The following is a 22,582-nucleotide window of genomic DNA, read 5'->3' on the forward strand; positions in this document are numbered from 1 at the left end:
GAAGGAGACAAGCTCATCTTCCAACTTTCACCCTGATATTTTTTGATCTGAGGTTGCACAACTAATGTGAGTAAAGTTTGTTCTGTTAAAAATGTGTCCATTCCCTTGGGGAACTGAACCACATTGACACACACAGACCAACGGAAAGAAGAAACCATGGGATTGTTTGCGTGGTTTTGATTCCGTTTATCCAATAATTAATTCCACGGGTACCTTATTAAAATCAGGAATGATGAGAACTGGAGCCGGTAGCATCTGTGCCTCTGTGCGGAGATCCCACAGGATTCCATCCCCGTCCCTTTAACCACTCCGCCGTCAACACAAGACTGATACTGACATCACTGCTGTTTGTATAAAATCACAGACGGCTACATCAGACGGTCATTCAGCATGTCGTCTCTCTGGAAGAGCAACTCAACTACTGTAATTCCACACCCCGCCTTTTCCCCACAGCAACTCTCCTCGTTCTTCCTGTCAAAATACAACACCGTGCATTCAATATGAGGTGGCAACTGCTTGTCCTAATGGGGCTGCTAAATGTTGAGAAGTGGTGGGACACGAACTCACGACTCCATAAATACCTTAAGTTAATGCATTAGCCCGTCCGGCAATACTGGGCGAAATTTATGAATCATTTCCTTCACAAGTTTTGGCACTGAAATAGAATAAAAGCAAATAGAGTAGGAATAGGCAAAATACTGCGGGTGCTGGAAATCTTAAACAAAAGCAAAAAATGCTGGAAAAACTCAGCAGGTCTGACAGCATCTGTGGAGAGAAAGACAGAATTAACGTTTCGTGTCTGTATGACTCTTCTTCAGAGCTAAAGGGAAGTAGAAATATGAAGTCCTACTTCCCTTTAGTTCTTCAGAAGAGTCATACGGACTCGAAACATTAACTCTGTCTTTCTCCCAACAGATGCTGTCAGACCTGCTGAGTTTTTCAGCATTTTTTGGTTTTGTTTCAGAGTAGGAATGGATAATTCGGAATCTCATACCTACTCCGTCAGTTAATCAGATCATCCTGCACTTTGTAACAAACAGAAATCATCTCCACTCAAAAACACAATGAGCTGCAGTGAAGGGTTGGCACCATTTAAACTCTCATTCAACTGGTCTGGTTCCAAATCTACTGCTGGAAATGAAAAGAAAACTTCTTACTGAATTCACTCTGGGTCTTGACTTCAGAAGGACGGGACACAAGGTAACAAAGTACATTTCGATAGAATGGGTTATAAAATGGCAGAATGACTGGGAAAGAGCATCCGTAGTGTTGAGGAACATAAAGTTATAGAAAGTTACAGCAAAGAAAGAGGCCATTCGGCCCTGGCGTACTGCTGTCAAAGAGCAGTTGTGATTGGTTGATCAGGAGTGGTCAATTATTCTTCCATTTCACACTGCGAATTCAGTGAATGTTTGCAGATGAACAGAAATAAGAAACACGGGGTATTTGGATGTTTTCTTAAAATTCAATTTAACCAATAATTAATTCGACAGGCCGTCAGTTAAAATCAGGAATGATAAGAAGCATAAACGACCGGGGTCAAACCTGCGTGAGAAAACTCCAGCCGATTTCCAGTCCATCGGTTTAACCAATTCGCCACAATACTGAGTGAAAGTTCGCTTTTGTTTGTATAAAATAATAGAATGGAGACAGGGAGTAACAGAGAAAAAGGATTTTCAGTCCGTGCCATTGCCCCAATCACCTCTCCCCATTCTCCCAAACAAAATGCAACTCTGCACAGGTCAGCCGGCCCCTGGCCGCACGGAGGATTTTTTGGAAGCGTCTCAAACAACAAACCGTTGGAAAGTTTAACAGCCGCGGGAGTGGAGCCCAAAGCAGGAAAGCCTCGGCCAGCATCTTAGCCCAATCGGCGACTCAGTACCACATTTAGAGCAGAAACAACCATTGCCTTGATCGGCATCGGCTCTGAATTAGAGTGTGGGAAAAATATAATCAGGAATAGGCCATTCGGCCCCTCGGGCATTCTCAGCTATTTAATAAGATCATGTGAAAACTTCAATCATCATCCGCTTTGTAACATCCGGGCATTTAGTAGCTGAACAGTCTCCACCCAAAAAGAAACAGAAAGAAATGTCCTCTTGCATCTTTTAAAACAGCGCTTTTGTTTTCTCTGGATCATATTAATATGAAGCCACAAAACTATCGTAAATAATGTTTGGGTGGTAAAAATGATGAACTGAACCACATTGACACAGACAGAGGAACACACACAGACATAGACACCGAGAGTGACAGAGGGCAAGGGTTTGTTTCTAAGGAGAGACAAACACCCAGAAAGCAAACCTGACACCAACCTGGCTCCGTTTTTGTTCCATTTCCGACTAGAAGTTTCGTGAATATTTTCGTGAATGAACAGAAATAGGAAAACGCCCGAGTGTTTGGATGGACTTGATTCAATGTAACCGATAATTAACTCTGTAAACACAGAGTTAAAACCAGGAATAATGAGAAGCGGGAAACCCCAATGGATTTGGACTCCATCACCTTCACCACTCAGTCACCACGACTGACTCAATGCACAGGGTGATGTTGTTAGTATGAAATCGTGGGTGGCTACAGCAGAGAAGGAGAACATTCTTGTCCGTGCCGGCTCTCTGGAAGAGCAATTTAACTCATTCCATAACCCTCGTCTTTTTCCTCAAAGCAATTTATTTTGAATCTGTCTCTCCTCGTCCTTCCTGTTAAAATGAAACACCGCACACAAACCGTACAATTCGATTTGAGCTGGCACTTGTTCGACTCGCTGTTCAAGCTGCTCATGTAGAACTTTCAATTTCCAAAACCCACCAACCTCATCACTGCGGCTCCTGTGAAACTGACAAGGGAGCCCACGGCAGAAATTCATCACTGAAAGTAACTGACACACGTCAAATTCTAAACACGTTTACCTTGGTAGGAGGCTGTGGCACAGTGGTACTTTCACTGGTTTGGGATTCTGGGGATCAAATCTCACCATGGCAAATGGTGAAATTTGTTTTCAATAAAAAATCTTGTGATCATCACTAATGGCAGTAGGGACGAAAATCTGCTGTCCCAGCAATAACTCTTATATACTCTCTGGAAGAGGGCTGACCTAGCCAGGGACTACCCACCCATCCAGTTTATGAAACCAATCTTTCCCTGGAAAGCAGGGAATGGGAATTTAAGACACGAGAAGGGTTCACAGGACCTGATTGTCCCAGACACTGATTATAGGAATGTGCACAGTATCAATTATCCACATTCTTGTGTATGTTGTTAAACTTTGAAATTATTTTGAACTGATTTTCAATGTGAAGAATCGGATTGAGCTTATTTTGTTCAGTAGATATACAAGAAGGTACATGCTCATGTGCAAGCAATGTGTGTTTGAAACTCAAGTGAATGGTTCCGATCATTTCTGCAGTTGTACTAGTCTGGTTTCAAATTCAGTTCCTAATCTGTTTAGTGTCTGGAATTCAAAGTGTTGGATAGAAGGGCAAGATGTACATCTCGTTAGATTGAGTTATGAAATGCCAGAATAACTTAGAGAGATGCAACCGGGGTGTTAGGAAACACAAAATGACAGAAAGTTACAGCAAATGAAGAGGCCATTTGGCCCTGTGTCCTGCTTTCAAAGAGCAGTGTGATTTATCTGAATATTCAAGGGTGTTCGTAATTTAGGAAGGATGGGCAAAAAGAGAAAGGAGGCGGGGTCGCACAGTTAATAACGACAAGATCGGTACATTCATGAGAGAGGGTCTTAAATTGAAGGATCAAGATGTCGAATCAATGTTGGTGGAGCTAAGAAACGGGCAAGAGGCAACAAACGTTGGTGCGAGTTGTTTATTTGTCACCAAACTGCAGTGGTAATGTTGGGCACTGTAATAAATCAGGAAATTAGAGCTGCAAGTAACATGGGTAATACAGGAATAATATTCTGCTGTGCACCACCAGCTCTATAGTCAGTGCTTTGTAAGCCATCAGAGCCCTTCTCTTTCATTTTCACGCCCTCTGGATCTGTTCTTGACTCGTTGCACGTGTGACATTTCCAGCTCTGATGTGAAACTTTAACTCTCACTCCCCTGACTCTGACAGAGATGTTCTGTGTTACTTTCAGCCAGGAAGACAATAACATTGATTTTAACAGTTCGCCCAAGGGCAGTAAATCTCAATTTCCTGACAGGGAATCAAACCTGAGGTGCAGCAGTAAAAGCACTGAACCCTAACCAGTTGGCCATCAGGGAAGCTGCTAACAGGGCTGGAAATTTGGCTCATGAAGGCTGATTTTGGCATTTTTTCATTCCCGACTCCTTTCACCAGAGATAAACTTCTCTGACCAAATGGTCTGTTCAGGTTGAACACAATGAGCCAACGAGAAGAACCATTGCTGTTATCTGGAACACGAAATCGATAGTTTCCTCCATTAATACAGTTCTTCGCCTTTGATAGAGCTGTTAGTCATCTGACCGAATATGTGACTCGGTGTCACACTTTGTTATATAATGATCCTGGGGAACACCTTGTGGCGTTTCATTAGGTTAAAGGCGCTTTACAAATATAAATTGTTGTTGCAGTTTAACATACAGAGAAATAGACAAACTCCTCTTGCATCTTTTACCCTGAGAGTTTTTCCTTGTAATATTTTAAAATGAAGTTCCACAACTAAAGTAAATGAAGTTTGTGCTGGTAAAATGTATTCAACCCCTCGGGGAACTGAAGCACATTGGCACATACAGAGGAACACACACAGACGGATACACCGAGTGTGACAGAGGCCTAAGGAGAAACAAACGCCCAGAAAACAAGATGTCACCAACTTGGCTCAGTTTTTGTTTCATATCCGACTGGAGACTTGTAGAAGACTGACACAGAAATGGATTTGTTTGGATGGTTTTTCTTCTATTTGAATGAGAATTAATTCTACCGTCAAGCAGAAATAACAAGAAGCACAGTCAGCAAGATTCAAACCTACGTCGGGAGGCCCCAATCGATTTTAAACCCATTCACCTGAAACACTGGGCCACAACTACAGAACTTGCTAACATGCTAATATTATTTGTTTAAAATCATAGAATGGTTACAGCAGGGAAAGTGGGCCTTCTGCCCATCCTAGCATTGCCATTACCTGACCTTTCTCCAGAACCCTGCAATTTACACTGTCTCTCGTCGTTCTTCCTACAAAATAATAGCATGTTTAGTTAAAACACAGAAGACTCGTTCAGCCAATAACAGCATCGAGTGTGTTAGACATGAACATGAAGTGAACAGTGAAGTGAAATAGTGCCACAAGCTGCGGATGTACAGCTTCCAATTTCCAAACCCCACCAGCCTCATCAATGCGGCTCCTCTGAAACTTTCAAGGTAAATATTGATCCTTAAAAGGGGCCGCTCCCAGATCTATGCACAGTGCTCCAGGTGTGATCTAACCAGGGCTTTGTATAGCTGTAGCAAACCTTTCCCTCTTTTCTATAACAATCTCTGTAACAGGTTGTACAGCAAAATATATTAGATTGTATATTTCGACTGAGAAAAATGAGGAGGCGCTTGAACTCACAACCATGTGTCCTGGTCAATGTTCACGAATATTAATCCGCAATATAATGAAAAAAACATTTAGGCTGGCATCGAGCCCCTCCGAAATCTATAGAATTATTGGATTCAAACAAACCCATCAATTATTCTCTCTTCCTCAGCTTCACAGTGAGTGAGACAGGGAAAAGCAGAAAAGCAGCAATATTCCGGCCCCGCACTCTCCACTCACCTGCTGCCAGCAGAAAGCAGCGACTGCAGCTTGAATGAGCGGGTTACTGCCCATCCCTGGAACACAAGATACTCCAACCCGGGCCAAACTTCCCAATTCACCGAACACAGGCTCAAGGAAACGCAGGTAGATTATATCCCGGTCCCTAACCTCTGAGCAGCATTTACTGAATACCCGAGGGAATGAGTCACAAACAAAAGTAACACCAACTTTCTAAATCTTTTTATTGGATGTGTTCATTTCATTTTAAGTTCTGCAGATGGGAAAATGGCCGAAATAGAGGTTGGTGAATAACAGCTTGGAACCATGTTCCTCTCTCCCACTGCAATGCTGATCCTTCCAATTTACAGGTATTTGGGGGCAATTATCAGTTTGATACTCAGATTAGCTCCGTCTCCATATTATAAGATGAATCTAGAAGAACTGGAGAAGGTAGAACCATAGAACCATAGAACACTACAGCACAGAAAACAGGCAATTCGGCCCTTCTATTCTGTGTTGAAATATTATTCCGCTAGTCCCATTGACCTGCACCTAGTCCATAACCCTCCAGACCTATCCCATCCATGTATCTATCTAATTTATTCTTAAAATTTAAGAGTGAGCCCGCATTTACCACGTCAGATGGTAGCTCGTTCCACACTCTAACCACTCTCTGAGTGAAGAAGTTCCCCCTAATGTTCCCCCAAAACCTTTCCCCTTTCACCCTAAAGCCATGTCCTCTCGTGTTTATTTCTCCTAATCTAAGTGGAAAGAGCCTACTTGCATCTACTCTGTCTATACCCCTCACAATTTTGTAAACTTCTATCAAATCTCCCCTCATTCTTCTACGCTCCAAGGAATAAAGTCCTAATCTGTTTAATCTTTCCCTGTAACTCAACTCCTTAAGACCCGGCAACAATAAAGATTTACTGGATTGATGTTAGAACTGAAAAGTTTTAACATTCAACAATGATTGAATTGATTAAACAGGTTTTCTCTAGAAAACAGGGTGAGGCATGACCTGATCGAAGCCTTTAATATTCCAAAAGGGTTTGGAAGATGCTTCCACTTATGGAAAAACAAGAATAAATAAAAGTTCGTCACCAGGAAATCCAATGTCCAATTCAGAAGCAACGTCTTTAATCAAAGATAAAAGCAGAAAATGATGGAAATACTCAGAAAATCTGGGAATTTCTGTGGATTGAGAACCAGAATTATACTTTCAGATCTGTGCACTGATTCTGTACAGTTCCGCTGACAAGTCACAGACCTGAACTGAAAACTATGTCTCTCCACAGACGCTACCAGACCTGTTTAGAATTCGAAGTTCTGTTTTTATTTCAGATTTACAGCATCGCCTTTCCTTTTTTTCTTCAGAAGAGAATGTAGAGCCCATTGCCAGAGGATTAGAAATCCAAGTCTGTGTTGGACACGCCTAGGTAAAGTCACACTGTGAAAACATCATTCAGTAGCTAATTATGGAAAAAGGTTTACCCGATCATCTGATTAGTTGACACAGCAGCTGTCACATCTGATGGTGAAAATTCAGAGATTTCTTGCGTGTGAAGGCTTTTACTCAGTTTGGCCACCAGTGAACAATCCAGCTATAAAAGTTCAAAGGATTTGCTCCGCAATAGGCGCATTCTTACTGACAAGACGGAGTTTAAATGTTTGGTGTATGGAAGGAGAAATCACTTCTTCACCTCACCTGTGAAGAATCCAGTGAATCCACATCTAACTGCAGGGGTTTGTTTTGTTGTTAATTACACCCAGGACAGAAGCACGGTAGAGGCCGATGCAATTTATCGTATCACTTGATTGTATAATTTAAACCTTGACCGTAAAGCTGCAATTACCATCGGATCATAAACATTTATTGGATATGCAATTACATCCTCCCACCCAGCATTCAATGCGGGACAGAATGTGCCCTATCCAGAGCGCCAGTGTTTACGCATGCGTATTGCGGTGTCTGATTCGCACCTGCGCATTGCGGGCTCTTAGCTGAGCATGCGCAGTGCTGTCCTGTGACTGGAGCCGCAGAGTGGGTGAGAAAATGGCGACAGCAGCGGAATAACAGAGTTAGTGGGTGTGCGGGAGGAATGGAGCCAGCAGAGTGGACAGGGAGGTTTTATAAACACTTGGTGCAGCCCGCAGAACCTTAATCAGAAACTACAGGCCCCGCGTTTGCAGCGAACAGACCAGAAATGGCTGGGTCTCTCCCTCTGCTCGGCCCGGGGGCGCGGCTGTGCAGCAGAGCGCATGCGCGGTCATCCTGTTCCAGGTGACAGGAGGAGAGAATGTTTTGAATATCCTGGACTGACAGGGATGGATTTTGGAAACTCATTTTCTAGGGGTTTAGAAGGGGAGGATTTACACACAACAAACTCAAACCAAGAGAAATATTTCTCAATTTCTGTCCTGGACTGACAGTGATTGATTGTTTTGTAATCTTTTCATAGGATATCACATGGGAAGGATTTGCAGACGGGAAACTCAAACCAAACATCAGATCAAGATCTGACAGACTTACTCGATTCATCAACCTTTGAGAGTAAGTAATGAGTTTCAGGTTATTATCACTCATTGTGTAATATTTTTGCTCACATCCCTCCTGTAAATCTTGCTTCTTAACTTAAATCTGTGTCCCATAACGCTTTTATGATCAGATAATGTGAACAGCTTTTCTTTAACTACCTCATGTAAACCAATCATTAACTTGTATACCTCTATCAAATTTCCCCTCAATCTACTTTGCTCCAAGGAGAACAACACCAGTTTTTCCAAACTAATCTAAAATCCTTCACCCGTTGAACCACTCTGGTAAGTCTCCTGCGCATCCTCTTAAGGACCCTCACATCCTTCATAATGTGTTGTGATCAGTGGTTTACACAAACCCAGATGTTCTGTGTCCATGTCTGTGATGTCATCACACATCGACAATTACACTGTGACATCAGCACACATCGATAATTACACTGTGACATCAGCACACACCGACAATTGCATGGTGACATCACCCCGCTCCCAGGGTATTTCCTCAACTGGGAGATTTTTCTCTGACTTCAGTGCTTCTGATATCTTTCCAGCTACAGTCTCCGGCAGGAGTTTCCAAAGCTGAAAAGAGTTAAATTGTTTCACAGGTGAGTAGTTTTGACAATTCATCCACAATTTGGAGCTTTTAGTCCTCTGTTATCTGTGTGAGGTCCGACAGCTCTGCGGCTGGTGTGACTCCTTTACTGTGGATCTGATTCTGTGTCCATCCATTGCTCTGTTTCACCTCTGCCCTCCCTGATCACCTCTCTGCTGTTGTCTAACTTTCTCTGTCTCTAATAGTGGGTGTATTTTAGCTCTGTTTAGGATTTTACGGTTACTTCTGCCAACTGCTGCCCTGACCATGTGCTGCTGGCTTACCAGCTATAGCTTCCCACCATGTCTTTCATAGTCAGGAGTTGTTTTTCCTGCGATATAGTCCATCTCTCTTCTACCCCTGAGCTTATATTGATCATCAGATTCTGCATCATTTTTATTCCGTCGTCCATTCTGCACCCCTGAAATGTTAACTCTGTTTCTCTCTCCACAGATACTTCCTGAGCTGCTGAGTATTTCCAGCATTTTCTCTTTTTATTTCAGATTTCCAGCAGCTGCAGTATTTTGCTAATATTTTATTGGCAGGCAAAGTTACTGAGGTGGAAATAGGCGGTCTTAGTGATATGTAGTCAGAAGCTCAGCTGAGGGTGAAATGTGACACTAAGATTGTGAAAAGTCTGGCTCAGCCTCAAAGTTGTCAGCGAGATGGATGGCATTGATGGTTAGGGAGTGGAGTTTGTAGCAGGGATTGAATACAATGGCTTCAATCTTCCCAATATTTAAATGGAGGAAATTTCTGTTCATCCAACACTGGATGTTAAACAAGTCAGGATGGTGTGTGACTTGGAGGGGAACTTGGAGGTGATGGTGTTCACATACATCTACCCTGGTCCTTCTAGGGGATGGAGGGTTAGGGTTTGGGAGATGTTGGTAGAATTGCAGATGCATAAAATCCCTTTCCTTCACCCCCTGCCTCTCCCATCTCCCTCTCTATTTCCCCCAGTAGATGCTGGTGTTTTGTATAGTACCTGACCAGTTGGCAGGTTCCCTTCCCTGAAGGACATTAGTGAACCAGTTGGGTTTATATTACAATCCAGCTGTTTTCATGTCACTTTTTCCTGGTACTGGCCCCACAAATTCCCAGGTTCATTCACTTCAATTTCACAACCTGTTTTTGTGTTATTGTGGGTTCTCTCTCATTCACTTTTGTCTATTTAAACTATTTCCCCAGGATTTTCAATCGGGAAACCCAGCATTTCATCAGAATCTGACGGTGTCGCACAATTAGTCAAAACCTGAATTTCATCGCATTTTAAGCATGAAAGATAAAACCGCTTTTCACCGTGGGGAGAAACCGTACACGTGTTCTGTGTGTGAACGAGGTTTCAGCCGATTATCTGACCTGTCGAAACACAAGCACAGTCATACTGGAGAGAAACGATGGAAATGTGGGGACTGTGGGAAAGGATTCAATTATCCATCCAGGCTGGATACTCACCAGCGCACTCACACTGGGGAGAGGCCTTTCACTTGTTCTGTATGTGAGAAAGGGTTTGTTGATTCATCCACCCTCCTGAGACACCAGCTCATTCACTCTGAAGAGAGGCCGTTCACCTGCTCCGAGTGTGGAAAGGGATTCACTCGGGCATCCAACCTGCTGAGGCACCAGCGAATTCACTCTGGGGGGAGACCATTCACCTGCTCCGAGTGTGGGAAGGGATTCATTCAGTTATCCTACCTGCTGACACACCAGAGAGTTCACACTGGGGAGAGGCCATTTACCTGCTCCGAGTGTGGGAAGGCATTCACTCAGTTATCCAACCTGCTGACACACCAGCGAGTTCACACTGGTGAGAGGCCATTTACCTACTCCGAGTGTGGGAAGGGATTCAGTCATTCATCCCACCTGCTGACACACCAGAGAGTTCACTCTGGGGAGAGACCATTCACCTGCTCCGAGTGTGGGAAGAGATTCACTCGGTCATCAAACCTGCTGATACACCAGAGAGTTCACTCTGGGGAGAGGCCGTTCACCTGCTCCAAGTGCGGGAAGCGATTCACTCAGTATTCCAACCTGCTGACACACCTGCGAGTTCACACTGGGGAGAGACCATTTACCTGCTCCGAGTGTGGGAAGCGATTTGTTAATTTATCTGATCTGTTGAGAGACCAGCGAATTCACACTGGGGAGAGACAGTTCACCTGCTCCCACTGTGGGAAGGGCTTCACACAGTCATCCCACTTGCTGAGACATCAGCAAATTCATACTGGAGAGAGGCCGTTCATCTGCCCTGTATGTGAGAAGGGACTCACTGTGTCCTCTGACCTCCTGAAGCACCAGCGAATTCACACTGAGGAGAGGCCGTTCAGCTGCTCTGAGTGTGGGTAGGGATTCACCTGGTCATCCCAACTGATGAGACACCAGCGAGTTCACAAATAACAATCAGGATTCTGCTGTTAATCACATCCAGGACTGAACCTTGTTCATTGGAGTCTGTTTCTGCTGATGTTAATAAACTCTAGCCCAGTTATTGGGGCTAATATTCTGGATAAGTACAAATAATATATATTTGTGTTAAATATCACATATTGAGTCTTGTTAATATCTCTAACACAAGTTAGTTTCTCTGGAAGGGCTCTCCCTCTCCCCTCCCTCCTCCATCCTCACCTCTAACAACAAGTGTAAGGAGCTCATGGAGCTTCTTTGTCACTAAGATTGAGACAATCCAATCAGCTGCCTTTGCTGCTTCCCTCCCACTAACCCAATGGGACAAACTGTCTCTATAATTTTCCTCCTTGTTCAAGCCGTGAACCCATCTTTCATTAGCTTCTTTCCCATCTCCTCTCATGCCCTCTCAGAGCTCACTTTGTCCATGAGACACACCTCTTGCTCCATCGACCCTATTCCCACTAAACTGCTGATTACCCAACTACCCCATGTTCACTGAGATTGTTCATGGTTCTCTCCTGGTAATATCCCTCTCTCTCTTCTGGTAATATCCCTCTCTCCTTCAAATCATCACCCTTTCCTCAAAAAACAATTACTTAACTCTACTGTCCTTGCAAAGTATTGACCCATCTTTAACCCCCAGTTCCCGTCTGAACTCCTGAAAAGTGTTCACACCTCCCAAATCCGTCTCCATCTTTCCCAGAACTCCCTGCTTGAATCCCTCCAGTCAGGTTTCTGCCCCTGCCACTGTACTGAAACAGCTCAGATCAAAGCCACCAATGACATCCTATGTGACAGTGGCAAAGGGAAACTATCCCTTCTCAACCTGCTTTGACAAGGTTGACCACACCATTCTGCTCCAACACCTCTCCACTGTCGTCCATGGGTGGGGCTGTTCTCTCCTAGTTCCATTCTTCTCTAATCACAGTCAGAGAATCACTTGGAATGTCTTCCCTTCCCACTCCCACCGTTACCTCTGGTGTCCCCAGAGGATCCAGCCTCGGCTTCCATTTATTTCTCAGCAACATTCTCCCCACAGCGACATCATCTGAAAACACAGTGTCAGTTATCACATGGACAATGACAGTGCCCAGCTCTACCTCAGCAACACCTCTCTCGACTTCTCCACTTTTGTTAAATTATCAGACTGTTTGTGGATGTGCAGAAATTTTCAATTAAATTTTGGGAAGATTGAAACCATTGTTTTCATTCCTGAGCTACCAACTCCATTCTTTATCCTATTTCTATCAGGTCATCTCTCAGCCTTCTCTTTTCTAAGAGAAAAGAGCTTCAGGCTGTTTAGCCTTTCCTGGCGATTATAACCTATCCGTTCCTGTAACATTTGTGAATGAACTTTTATGTCCTTGGCCCTTGCAAGGCCTGACAGCAGTTTCGAGTTTGTATGACACTTCTTCAGAGGGCGTCTCTATTGGACAGAGTGGTTTCTGGGCCGCAGAGAATTGTGGGATTTTGCAAATGGGAGAAGAAAGCACCATTCACAGTGTTCTGCATGTGGATGAGGTTTCAGCCGATCATCTGGCCTGGTCAAAACATAAATGCAGTCACAACTGAAAGCAGTTGTGCAAATATTGACACTGGGAAGGGATTCATTTACCCATCGAAATTGGAAACTCATCAGAGTGTTCACACTGAGGAGAGGCCATTGACCTGCTTAAAGTGTCAAGGGATTCACTCCGTTATCCCACCTGCAGACACACCAGCGAGTTCTCACTGGGGAGAGGCCATTCATCTGTGCTGTGTGGAAAGAGATTCATTAATTTATCCAACCTGATTGCACATCAGAGCTTTTAAATTTCAAGACTGTGGGAAGTGCTTTACAAGTTCTCAAGAACTGATCCGCCAGCAATGTATTCATACGGATGAGAGACCGTTCAGATGCCTTCTTTATGGGACTGGATTCAGGCAATCATCCCACCTCTCTCTGCACAAGCACTCTCATACTGGGGAGATGCTGTACACCTGCACCGAGTGTGGGAAGATATGCATTCAGTCATCCCCCCTGCCGAGACATCAACGAGTTCACAGTGAACTACAGTCATTGGATTTTGCTATTAATAATGTACAAGAATGAACTATACCCATTGGGGTCTGTTTCAGCTGATGTTAATAAACACCAGCCCAGTTATAAGGTTAATATTCTGGATAAAGGTCAAATAAATCAACATTCTGTCAAACACAGAGGATGTTGAATTTTTAAAAACATCTCTAACACAAGTTAGTCCTTGTTTCGGACTTTCCCTCTCCCTTGTCTCCTGCATCCACACCTCCAACAAGTGTGAGGAGCTCATGGAGCTTATTTGTCACTAAGATTGAGACAATCTTGAGAATCTTGAGACAATTGAGATCAGCTGCCTCTCCTGCTTCTCTCCCTCCCATGAGTACATCCTTGTCCCTGACATCCTTGCAATTCGCATCCAATCTCCGACAACTCTTCCGTCTCCAAAATCATGCTTATCTCCCAAATCCACGCACAATGGTCCTGGAACTTAGGGGTAAAATGACATTGTGAAAGGATTGTTCACCGGCTGAATTGTCACGTTCTTACTGACAAGATGGAGTTTAAATGTTCTGTGTATGGGAAGAAAAAATAATTGTTCACACCGCCTACTGAGACTCCAGTGAGTTCACATCTAAATGTAGGTGGTTTTACTGCAGTTATTTACACCTGGGACAGTATTATGGCAGAGTACCCATGCACTTTGTTTGTCATACCAATTGACTGAATAATTTTATATTTTGGTCTTGGGCTTCGTTCGTCATCGGATCACAAAACATAATTTTCTATTCAAAAAAACGACCTCTCAATGGCAGCCTGGTTACCCAGCCTTCAACAGGGGCCAGAATGTGCCCTATCCTCACAACAGGAGCTCCATACACATGCGTATTAGGCTGTGTGCTTGGAGCATGCGCACTGCGGCCCGTTTCATGAGCATGCGCAGTACTGGTCTGTGACTGGAGCTGCTCAGAGTGGGAGAGAGGATGTCGAATGGTGCAAACTAACAGAGTTAGTGGGTGTGTGAGGAGGAATGGAGCCAGCGGAGTGGGCAGGGACGCTTCATAAAGACACAGTGCAGTCCGAAGACCCCAAAGAACAAGGTACCGGTCTTGTGTTTGCGGAGAACGGACCGAAAAAGTCTGGATTTCTCCCTTCTCCAGTCCCGGGGTAACGGCCGCCATCTTTATAGGGGACAACGTGCAGCAGGGCGCATGCGCGGTAATCCTGGTCCAGGTAGCAGGAGGAGAGAATGTTGTGAATTTCTATCCTGGACTGATTGGGATGGACTTTGGAAACTCCTTTTACAGGGGGTTAGAAGAGGAACATTCACAGACGGTTGAGATCTGACAGAGTCACTCAATTCATCAGGACCTGGATCCTACTTTTTTAATGCTCTGTATGAACCGTTTCCCAAACCTGCCATACTCAGTCCAGGATAGAAATTCAGGACCTGGATTCTATCGGCCTCTGAGTGTAATCATTGAGTTCCAGGTCATTACCACTCACTGTGCAAACATTTCTTTCTCACATCCCTCACATCGTGCCCAAAATCTTAAATCTGTGACCCATAATCCTTTCACGATCTGCTACTGTGAACAGCTTTTGTTTAACTACTTTATGTAAACCTTTCATAATTTTGTGCACCTTTTGTTAAAACTTCCCTCAATCTACTTTGCTCCAAGGAGAACAATCCCAGTTTCTCCAACCTAACCTTGCAACTAAAGTCCCTCATCCCTCGACCCATTCTGATAAATCTCCTCTGCCCCCTCTCAAGGACCCTCCCATCCTTCATAATGTGTGGTGATCACTGGTTTGCACAGACCCAGATGTTCTGTGTCCGTGTCTGTGACATCATCACACATCGACAATTACACGGTGACATCATCACACATCAACAATTACACGGTGACATCACCCTGCTCCTCGGATATTTCCTCAACTGGGAGATTTTTCTCTGACTCCAGTGCTTCTGATATCTTTCCAGCTGCAGGCTCCAGCAGGAGAGTTTAAAGTTGAAAACTGAAATTGTTTCAGAGTTGAGTGTTTTTGACCATTCATCTACATTTTGGAGCTTTTAGTTCTCTCCTCTGTTATCTTGTAGAGGTTCTATCGCTCTGGGGCAAGTGTGGCTCCTTTACTGTGGATCTGAATCCATGTCCATCTTTCGCTCTGTTTCACCTTTGCCCTCCCTGATCACCTCTCTGCCATTGTCTACCTTCCTCTCTCTCTACTACTGGGTGCTTTTTAGCTGCGTTTTGCATTTAACTTTTACTTCTGCTGATTGTGTCCAAATAAGGTTTCCACTGCTACCCATCCCCAGACCATGTGCTGCTGTCTTACCAGCTTTATCTTCCCACAGTATCTTTCACAGTCAGGAATTGATTTTCCTGTGCTACAGTCCATTTCTCTTCCACTTCTGAGCTTATATTGACCATCAAATTCTGCACCATTTTTATTCCCCCTAATTCATTCTGCACACCTGGAAATGTTAACTCCACAGATATTGCCTGACCTGCTGAGTATTTCCAGCATTTGCTCTTTTTATTTCAGATTTCCAGCAGCTGCAGTATTTTGCTATTATTTTATTGCAGGCGTTGCTCACAGAACCGAGTCTAGAAACACAGACGGACCAATTAAGAGCCGGTTTGTATCAGGATGGGTGTTGGTTACAGAAGTTGGTCCCTGGCCTCCAGTGTAGGTCCTTTCTCATCAAGTCATAGAATCACTGAATGATAACAGTACAGACGGAGGCCATTCAGCTCATTGTGCCCATGCTGGCTCTCTGCAAGAGCACATTAGCCAGTCCCACTCCCCTGCCCTTTCACTAACCAGACCAGCAAATATTGCCGATCCCCAGTTGCCTGTGGAGAAGATGATGTTTGACCTTCTTGAACCGCTGCAGTCCGTGTGGTGAAGGTGCTCCCACAATACCGTTAGGTAAGGAGTTACAGGTTATTCACCCAGCGATGATGAAGGAACAGTGCTATATATCCAAATCAACAACAACAACTTGTGTTTAAATGGTGCCTTTAACTTAATAAAACTTTCCAAGGCATTTCAAAGAACAGCATGCGTTTAAAAAAAAGCATTAGAGATTAGGACTGTACAGTCAAAGCTCTCTGCTGTTGACTGAGTTCTGAATTGGCTGATTGATGGACACTGTGACCAAGTCAGTCTGCGTTTCCTCACGGTGAGTCTGCAGTGGTGACCTGAGCCTGAGGAGGAGGAGAGATTAACCCTACGAAGACAGAATAAAACAGAACAACTGCGCTTGCACAACGGCAGCAAACACAGCCTTTAAAATAAGGATGAGAATTTTATAATTTAGGTTCTCCTTAACCCGGAGCCTTTGTAGGTCAGTGAGCGCAGGGGTGATGGGTTAACAAGACTTGGTGCGAGTAGGCACATGGGCAGCAGAGTTTTGGATGACCTCAAGATTACAGGGAGATTGAATAGGGGAGGTTGGCTGGAAGTGTGTTAGGATAGTTAGGTCTAGAGGTAACAGAGGAATGGATGAGAGTTTCAGCAGCAGATGCGCTGAGACTGAGGTGGAGTCGGGCGATGTTACTGAGGTGGAAATAGGTGGTCTTGGTGATGATGTGGATATGTGGTTGGAAGCTCATCTTGGGGTGAAATATTTCACCATGGTTGTGAACAGTCTGGTTCAGTCTCAGACAGTTGTCAGGAAGAGGGATGGAGTCGGTGGCTCGGGAGTGGAGTTTGTAGCGGGGGCTGAAGACATTGGCTTCATTCTTCTCAATATTTAAATAGCGGAAATTTCTGTTCATCCAGTACTGGATGTCAGACAAGTCAGGATGGTGTGTGACTTGGAGGGGAACTTGGAGGTGATGGTGTGTCACATACACCTGCTACCCTGGTCCTTCTAGGGGGTGGAGGTTGAGGGCTGGGGAGATTCTTTCTGAGTTCTCCTGCATCTCTCACTTCTCTCTTGCTTTTTCTCCCTCCTCCCCTAGAAGCCTGAATCTTGTGTAGGCCCAGACCGAGTGGCAGGTTCCCTTCCCTGAAGGACATTAGTGAACCAGTTGGGTTTTTATGACGATCCAGCAGTTTTCATGGTCACTTTTTCCTTGTGACGGCCCCACAAATTACCAGATTCATTCAGCTCAATTTCACAACCTGCCTTTGTGTTTTTGTGGGTTCTCTCTCACTCCGTTTTTTCTGTTTTAAATCAATTTCACAGTCTAATAGAAGGGGAAGGTTTGCTGTCAGGAAACTCACACCAAGACCTGAGAGAGTCACTTGATTCATCAGGACCTGAATATTTTCAGCCTTTGAACATGGAAGCAGAAAGTGCTGCTCACGCTGGGGAGAAACCGTGTAAGTGCGGGGACTGTGGGAAGGGATTCAATTACCCGTCTGACCTGAAAACTCATCGACGCAGTCACACTGGGGAGAGACCGTTCACCTGCTCCGAGTGTGGGAAGGGATTTATTAGTTCAACCAACTGCAGACACACCAGAGAGTTCACACCGGGGAGAGACCGTTCACCTGCTCCGAGTGTGGGAAGGGATTTATTCCTTCAACGATCCTGCAGACACACCGCGAGTTCACAATGGGGAGAGACCATTCACCTGCTCAAAATGTGGCAAGGGATTCACTCGATCATTCGACCTGCTGACACACCAGCAGGTTCACACTGGGGAGAGACCGTACACCTGCTCTGAGTGTAGGAAGGGATTCACTAGGTCATCCCACCTATTGAGACATCATCTGGTTCACTCAGACCAGAGACAGTTTACATGCTCAGTCTGCGGGAATTGCTATAAAAGTTACCAGGACCTGAGCTTGCATCAACGTGTTCACACTGATGAGAGACCGTTCAGGTGCTCTCACTGCAGGACTGGGTTGAGGCGATCATCAGACCTCATTGTACATCAGCGCAGTCACACCGGGGAGAGGCCGTTCATCTGTTCCATGTGTGGGAAGGGATTCACTCAGTCATCCAACCTGCTGAGACACCAGCGAATTCACACTGGAGAAGGGGCTGCTCACTTGCCCTGACTGTAGGAAGGGATTCATTAATTGAACCTACCCACTGAAACATCACCGAGTTCACACTGGGGAGAGACCAGTCAGCTGGTCTGTGTTTGGAAAGTGATTCACTCAGTCATTTGTGCTGCTGAGACACCAGCGAGTTGACAGGTAACAGCAAAATCCAATTACTGTAGTTAATCACATCCTGGATGGAACCATGTTCATTGTGGTCTGTTTCTGCTGATGTTAATAAACTCCAGCCCTTTTATAGAGGCTAATATTGTTGATACAAATCAATTAAATCAACTTGGTGTGAAATACAAGGTATGTTGAATCTTTTTAATATCTCCAATACTCTGCTTCTCCTCTGTCATCTCCATCCTCACCTCCAACAACAAGTGTGAGGAGCTCATGGAGCTTCTTTGTCACTAAGATTGAGACAATCCGATCAGCTGCCTCTTCTGCTTCCCTCCCTCTCACTAACCCACCGGGACAAACTGTTTCTAAGGTTCCTTCTCGTCTGAGCCCTGAACCCACATCTTTCTCCAGTTTCTCTCCCATCTCCCCTCATGTCCTCTCAGTGCTCATCTTGTCCATGAGGCCCTCCTTCTGCTCCCTTGACCTTATTCTTACTAAACTGCTGATTATCCAATTTCCCCATGTTAGCTGATATTGTTAATGTTTATCTCTCTCCTGGTAATGTCCCTCTCATCATCAAATCTATCATCATCACCCATCCTAAGAATAAACTCTTGACCTGACCATCTTTTCAAACTACCGGCCCATCTCCAACCTCCCTTTCCTCTCCAAAGTCCTTGTACTTGGTGTCCCCCAAGGATCTATCCTTGGCCCCTCCTATTTCTCATCTCCATGCTGCCACTCGGTGACATCATCAAAAAGCACCGTGTTAGTTTTCACATGTGCACTGACAACGCCCAGCTCTACCTCACCAACATCCCTCTCCATTCCTCCACTGTTACTAAATTATCAAACTGCTTTTCGTGTATCCAATGCTGGATGAGCAGAAATTTCCTCCAATTAAAAATTGGGAAGACCAAAGCCATTGTCTTCGGTCACCACTACAAATTCTGTTCCCTAACTACCGAGTCCATCCCTCTCCCGGGGAACTGTCTGAGGCTGAACCACACTGTTCACAATCTCGATGTCTTATTTGACCCCAAGATGAGTTTCTGACCACATATCCGCACCATCACTAACACCAGATATTTCAGTCTCCATAACGTCGCCTGTCTCCACCCCACCCCCAGCTCATCTGCTGCTTAAACCCTCATCCATGTCCGTGTTACCTTTAGACTTGACAATTCCAATACATTCCTGGCCGGCCCCTCACATTCACCCAACACCCACACAAAAATGTGAGATCATCCAAAACTCTGCTGTCCATGTGCTTTCTCACACCAAGTTCCATTCACTCATCACCCCTGTGCTTATTGACCTCAATTGGCTCCTGTTCAAGCAATGCCTCAATTTTAAAATTTGGAACCTTGTTTACAAATCCCTCAATGGCATCGTCCCTCCCAATCTCTGTAATCTCCAGTCGCACAACCCTCTGAGATATCTGTGCTATCTCATTCTGTACTCTTTAGCATCCCTGATTTTAATTACTCCACCATTGGTGGCCGTGCCTAGGTGCAAAGTTCCAGAATTTCCTCCCTAAACCTCTCCACCTCTCTCTCCTGATTAAAGAGATTTGTTAATATCTGCCTCTCCAATCAAGGTTCTGTCCATTGACCCGAATATCGACCCATGCCAGTCGATGTCAAATGTTTCTTTATAAAGTCCTGTGAAGCACCTTGGCACGTTTTGTTACATAAAAGATATTATATAAATACGTTGTTTCTGTTTCACCACAGCCAGTTTGTGCACAGTAAGATTCCACAAACAGCAATCAGACTAACTGATTAATCCAGTTTTATTTGGTGGTGTTAGTTAAAGCACGAATATTGGTCCCACTGCACCAGGAGAACTCCCCTATGGACAGGATGTGGAGTTGTTGAGCTCTCCTGAGCTGAGAGTGGAGCTGATTGAGCTGTCGGGCCTGCAGTGTAACTTGAAGAACCGCTGTCTGGGATCTTTCCTCTTAATTCACTGACTCCCAGCTGTAGTTGTTTCTGCAGTAAAATAGTTAACTTTGAATATCAATCCCAACTTAATCTTCGGAGCAAAATCTGCAACTTTAAATCAGCTGCAGAAGAGAAAGAAATTTCAATAGAGGAGGAGGAGGTCATGAAGGTGCGACAGTGGATGAGACTTTCTGGGTTTGAGCAGTTCAGCTGGAATTCCATCCTTGCCGGGTGTCTTGCCGCTTGCAAAGGAATCAATGGCCTTTTCGAGCTCAAGTGATGATGGTTCCTCGTCCAACTCAACCATGAAAGGAAGCTGCAGGAGAGAGTCAAGCGGAGACTGGGAGATGTCTGTCCGACAGGTGTACAGCTCACAGTCGTGTTCACCCCAGTGGGACATCGGTTTAATTCTGTCGCTGAGAACTTCAACATCTACTGATTTCAGGGGGACAACTTTGGTGATGGTCGGACCAAGCGCCCTCCTGATCCCATCACACACAGCACGTAGATTTCCATTGTCACAGGCAGTTTGGATTTCTTGACGTGGGCTGATCCAGTGTTTATTTGCACAGTATCTTCCTATCTTTTACACAACTGTCTCAGCCAATTTCAAGTTACACAGTGCTCTAGCTGTTGGGTTTATGTTGTAATCAGGTAGGCTTTGCTTTTTGCTTCAATGACAGATTCATCTCTGCTGAGTAGGTCTCAAGCCAGTTTTTGTTGTGGGTTCCAGCTTTCCCAAATGTTGCTGCTGCTGGGTCAGAAATGATTGAACTCAGCCACTTCCAAGATTCAGCAATATCAACATTGATTGATGAAGCTTTCATTGATGAGCCTATAAAACACGACTTTTTTGTTTATGTTCCTTGATAATTAAATTTCACCAATATAAAATGCAATATAACAGTAGGGAAGTTTTACTGCAGCTGTACAGGGCCTTGGTGAGACCACATCTGGAATATTGTGTACAACTGTGGTATCTTTATTAGAAACAGATATAATTGCATTGAAACAGTTCAGAGAAGGTTCACTCAACTCATCCCTGGGATGAGGGGCTTATCTTCTGAAGAAAATTTGACCTTCACCCATTGGAGTTTAGAAAAATGAGAGGTGATCATAATGAAACAGATAAGATCCTAAGGGGACAAAAAAAAAATGCTGCCAAATCTCAGCAGGTCTGACAGCATCTGTGGGGATAAAGACACAGTTAACGTTTCGACTCCGTATGACTCTTCTTCAAATCCTGAGGGGATTTGATAGGGTAGGTAGCAGGAGGATGATTCCACTTGTGAGAGACAGAACAAGCGGACACAGTTTAAGAATATGTGGTCTACCATTTAAGACGGCGTTGATAAGAAATGTTGTTCTCTCAAGGGGTCATTGTTATGTAGAATTATTTTCTACAGAAAGCAGTGGGGGCTGCGTCATTGAATGTATTCAGAGCTGAGTTAGACAGATTATTGATAAACAACAAAGTCAAGAGTTATGGGGGACAGACAGGAAAGTGGAGTTGATACCACAACTAGATCAGCCATGATCTAATTGAATGCTGTAACAAACCCGAAGGGCTGAATGGCCTCCCTCCTGCTCCTAAGTCTTATGTTCCTATATGTCTCTATAATGGAGATGTCACTGTGAGTAATGTGCAAGTCAGTAAGAATTGTCAGCAAGGATTAATCAGCACTTTCTAATTGGAAATGTTAATCAGTGGGACCTCTCAGACACTGAATTGTAGAGTTTGCACCAAAGATCAATTTAGGATTGAATTACAAGCCCATAATTTTATTGAAACTGAGTTCCTGTTGAGAATTCCTGAATTAAGGGGAGAGGTCACAGATGGTGCTTTCAAAAAAGGACAAAATGCAGTCCTGAAAATCAATGACATACCCAGACTATTAAACTCCAACCAGTTATAGGGTTGCTAACATCAACACAAACAGACCAAATACAGTCAGACTATCAGTCCTGCATGTGATTAAGACCAGCAATAACAGCAGAATCTAACTCCTACAGTCACTTGTGAACTTGCTGGACTCTCGGCAGCTGGATAACCAATGGAATCCCTTCTCACACACAGTGCAAGTGAATGGCCTCTCTCCAGTGTGAACTCGCTGGTGGGCTTTGAGGTTGCCTGAATACCTGAGCCTCTGTCTACAGGAAGTGCAGCTGAATGGCTGAATGAACTCAGTGTGAACTTGCTGGTGAGTTACTTGTAGCAGGAT

At 44.4% G+C, this 22,582-nt stretch overlaps 1 protein-coding gene and 1 long non-coding RNA gene across 2 annotated transcripts in view; one reads left to right on the plus strand and one right to left on the minus strand.

Moving 5' to 3' along the window:
* Window positions 1-13,356, plus strand: part of LOC144698538 (uncharacterized) — a 76,421-nt gene extending 63,065 nt beyond the window's left edge. Inside the window, exons 7-8 of the mRNA XM_078570471.1 lie at window positions 10,478-11,112; window positions 13,085-13,356. Of these exons, the coding sequence (XP_078426597.1) occupies window positions 10,478-11,112; window positions 13,085-13,356 (907 nt within the window). The remainder of the gene's footprint in view (window positions 1-10,477; window positions 11,113-13,084) is intronic.
* Window positions 1-22,582, minus strand: part of LOC144698295 (uncharacterized) — a 666,343-nt gene that overhangs the window by 305,504 nt on the left and 338,257 nt on the right. The gene's annotated exons all lie outside the window — the stretch shown is intronic.

Source organism: Cetorhinus maximus, chromosome 23, assembly GCF_964194155.1.
Source record: "Cetorhinus maximus chromosome 23, sCetMax3.hap1.1, whole genome shotgun sequence".
Classification (NCBI taxonomy): domain Eukaryota; kingdom Metazoa; phylum Chordata; class Chondrichthyes; order Lamniformes; family Cetorhinidae; genus Cetorhinus; species Cetorhinus maximus.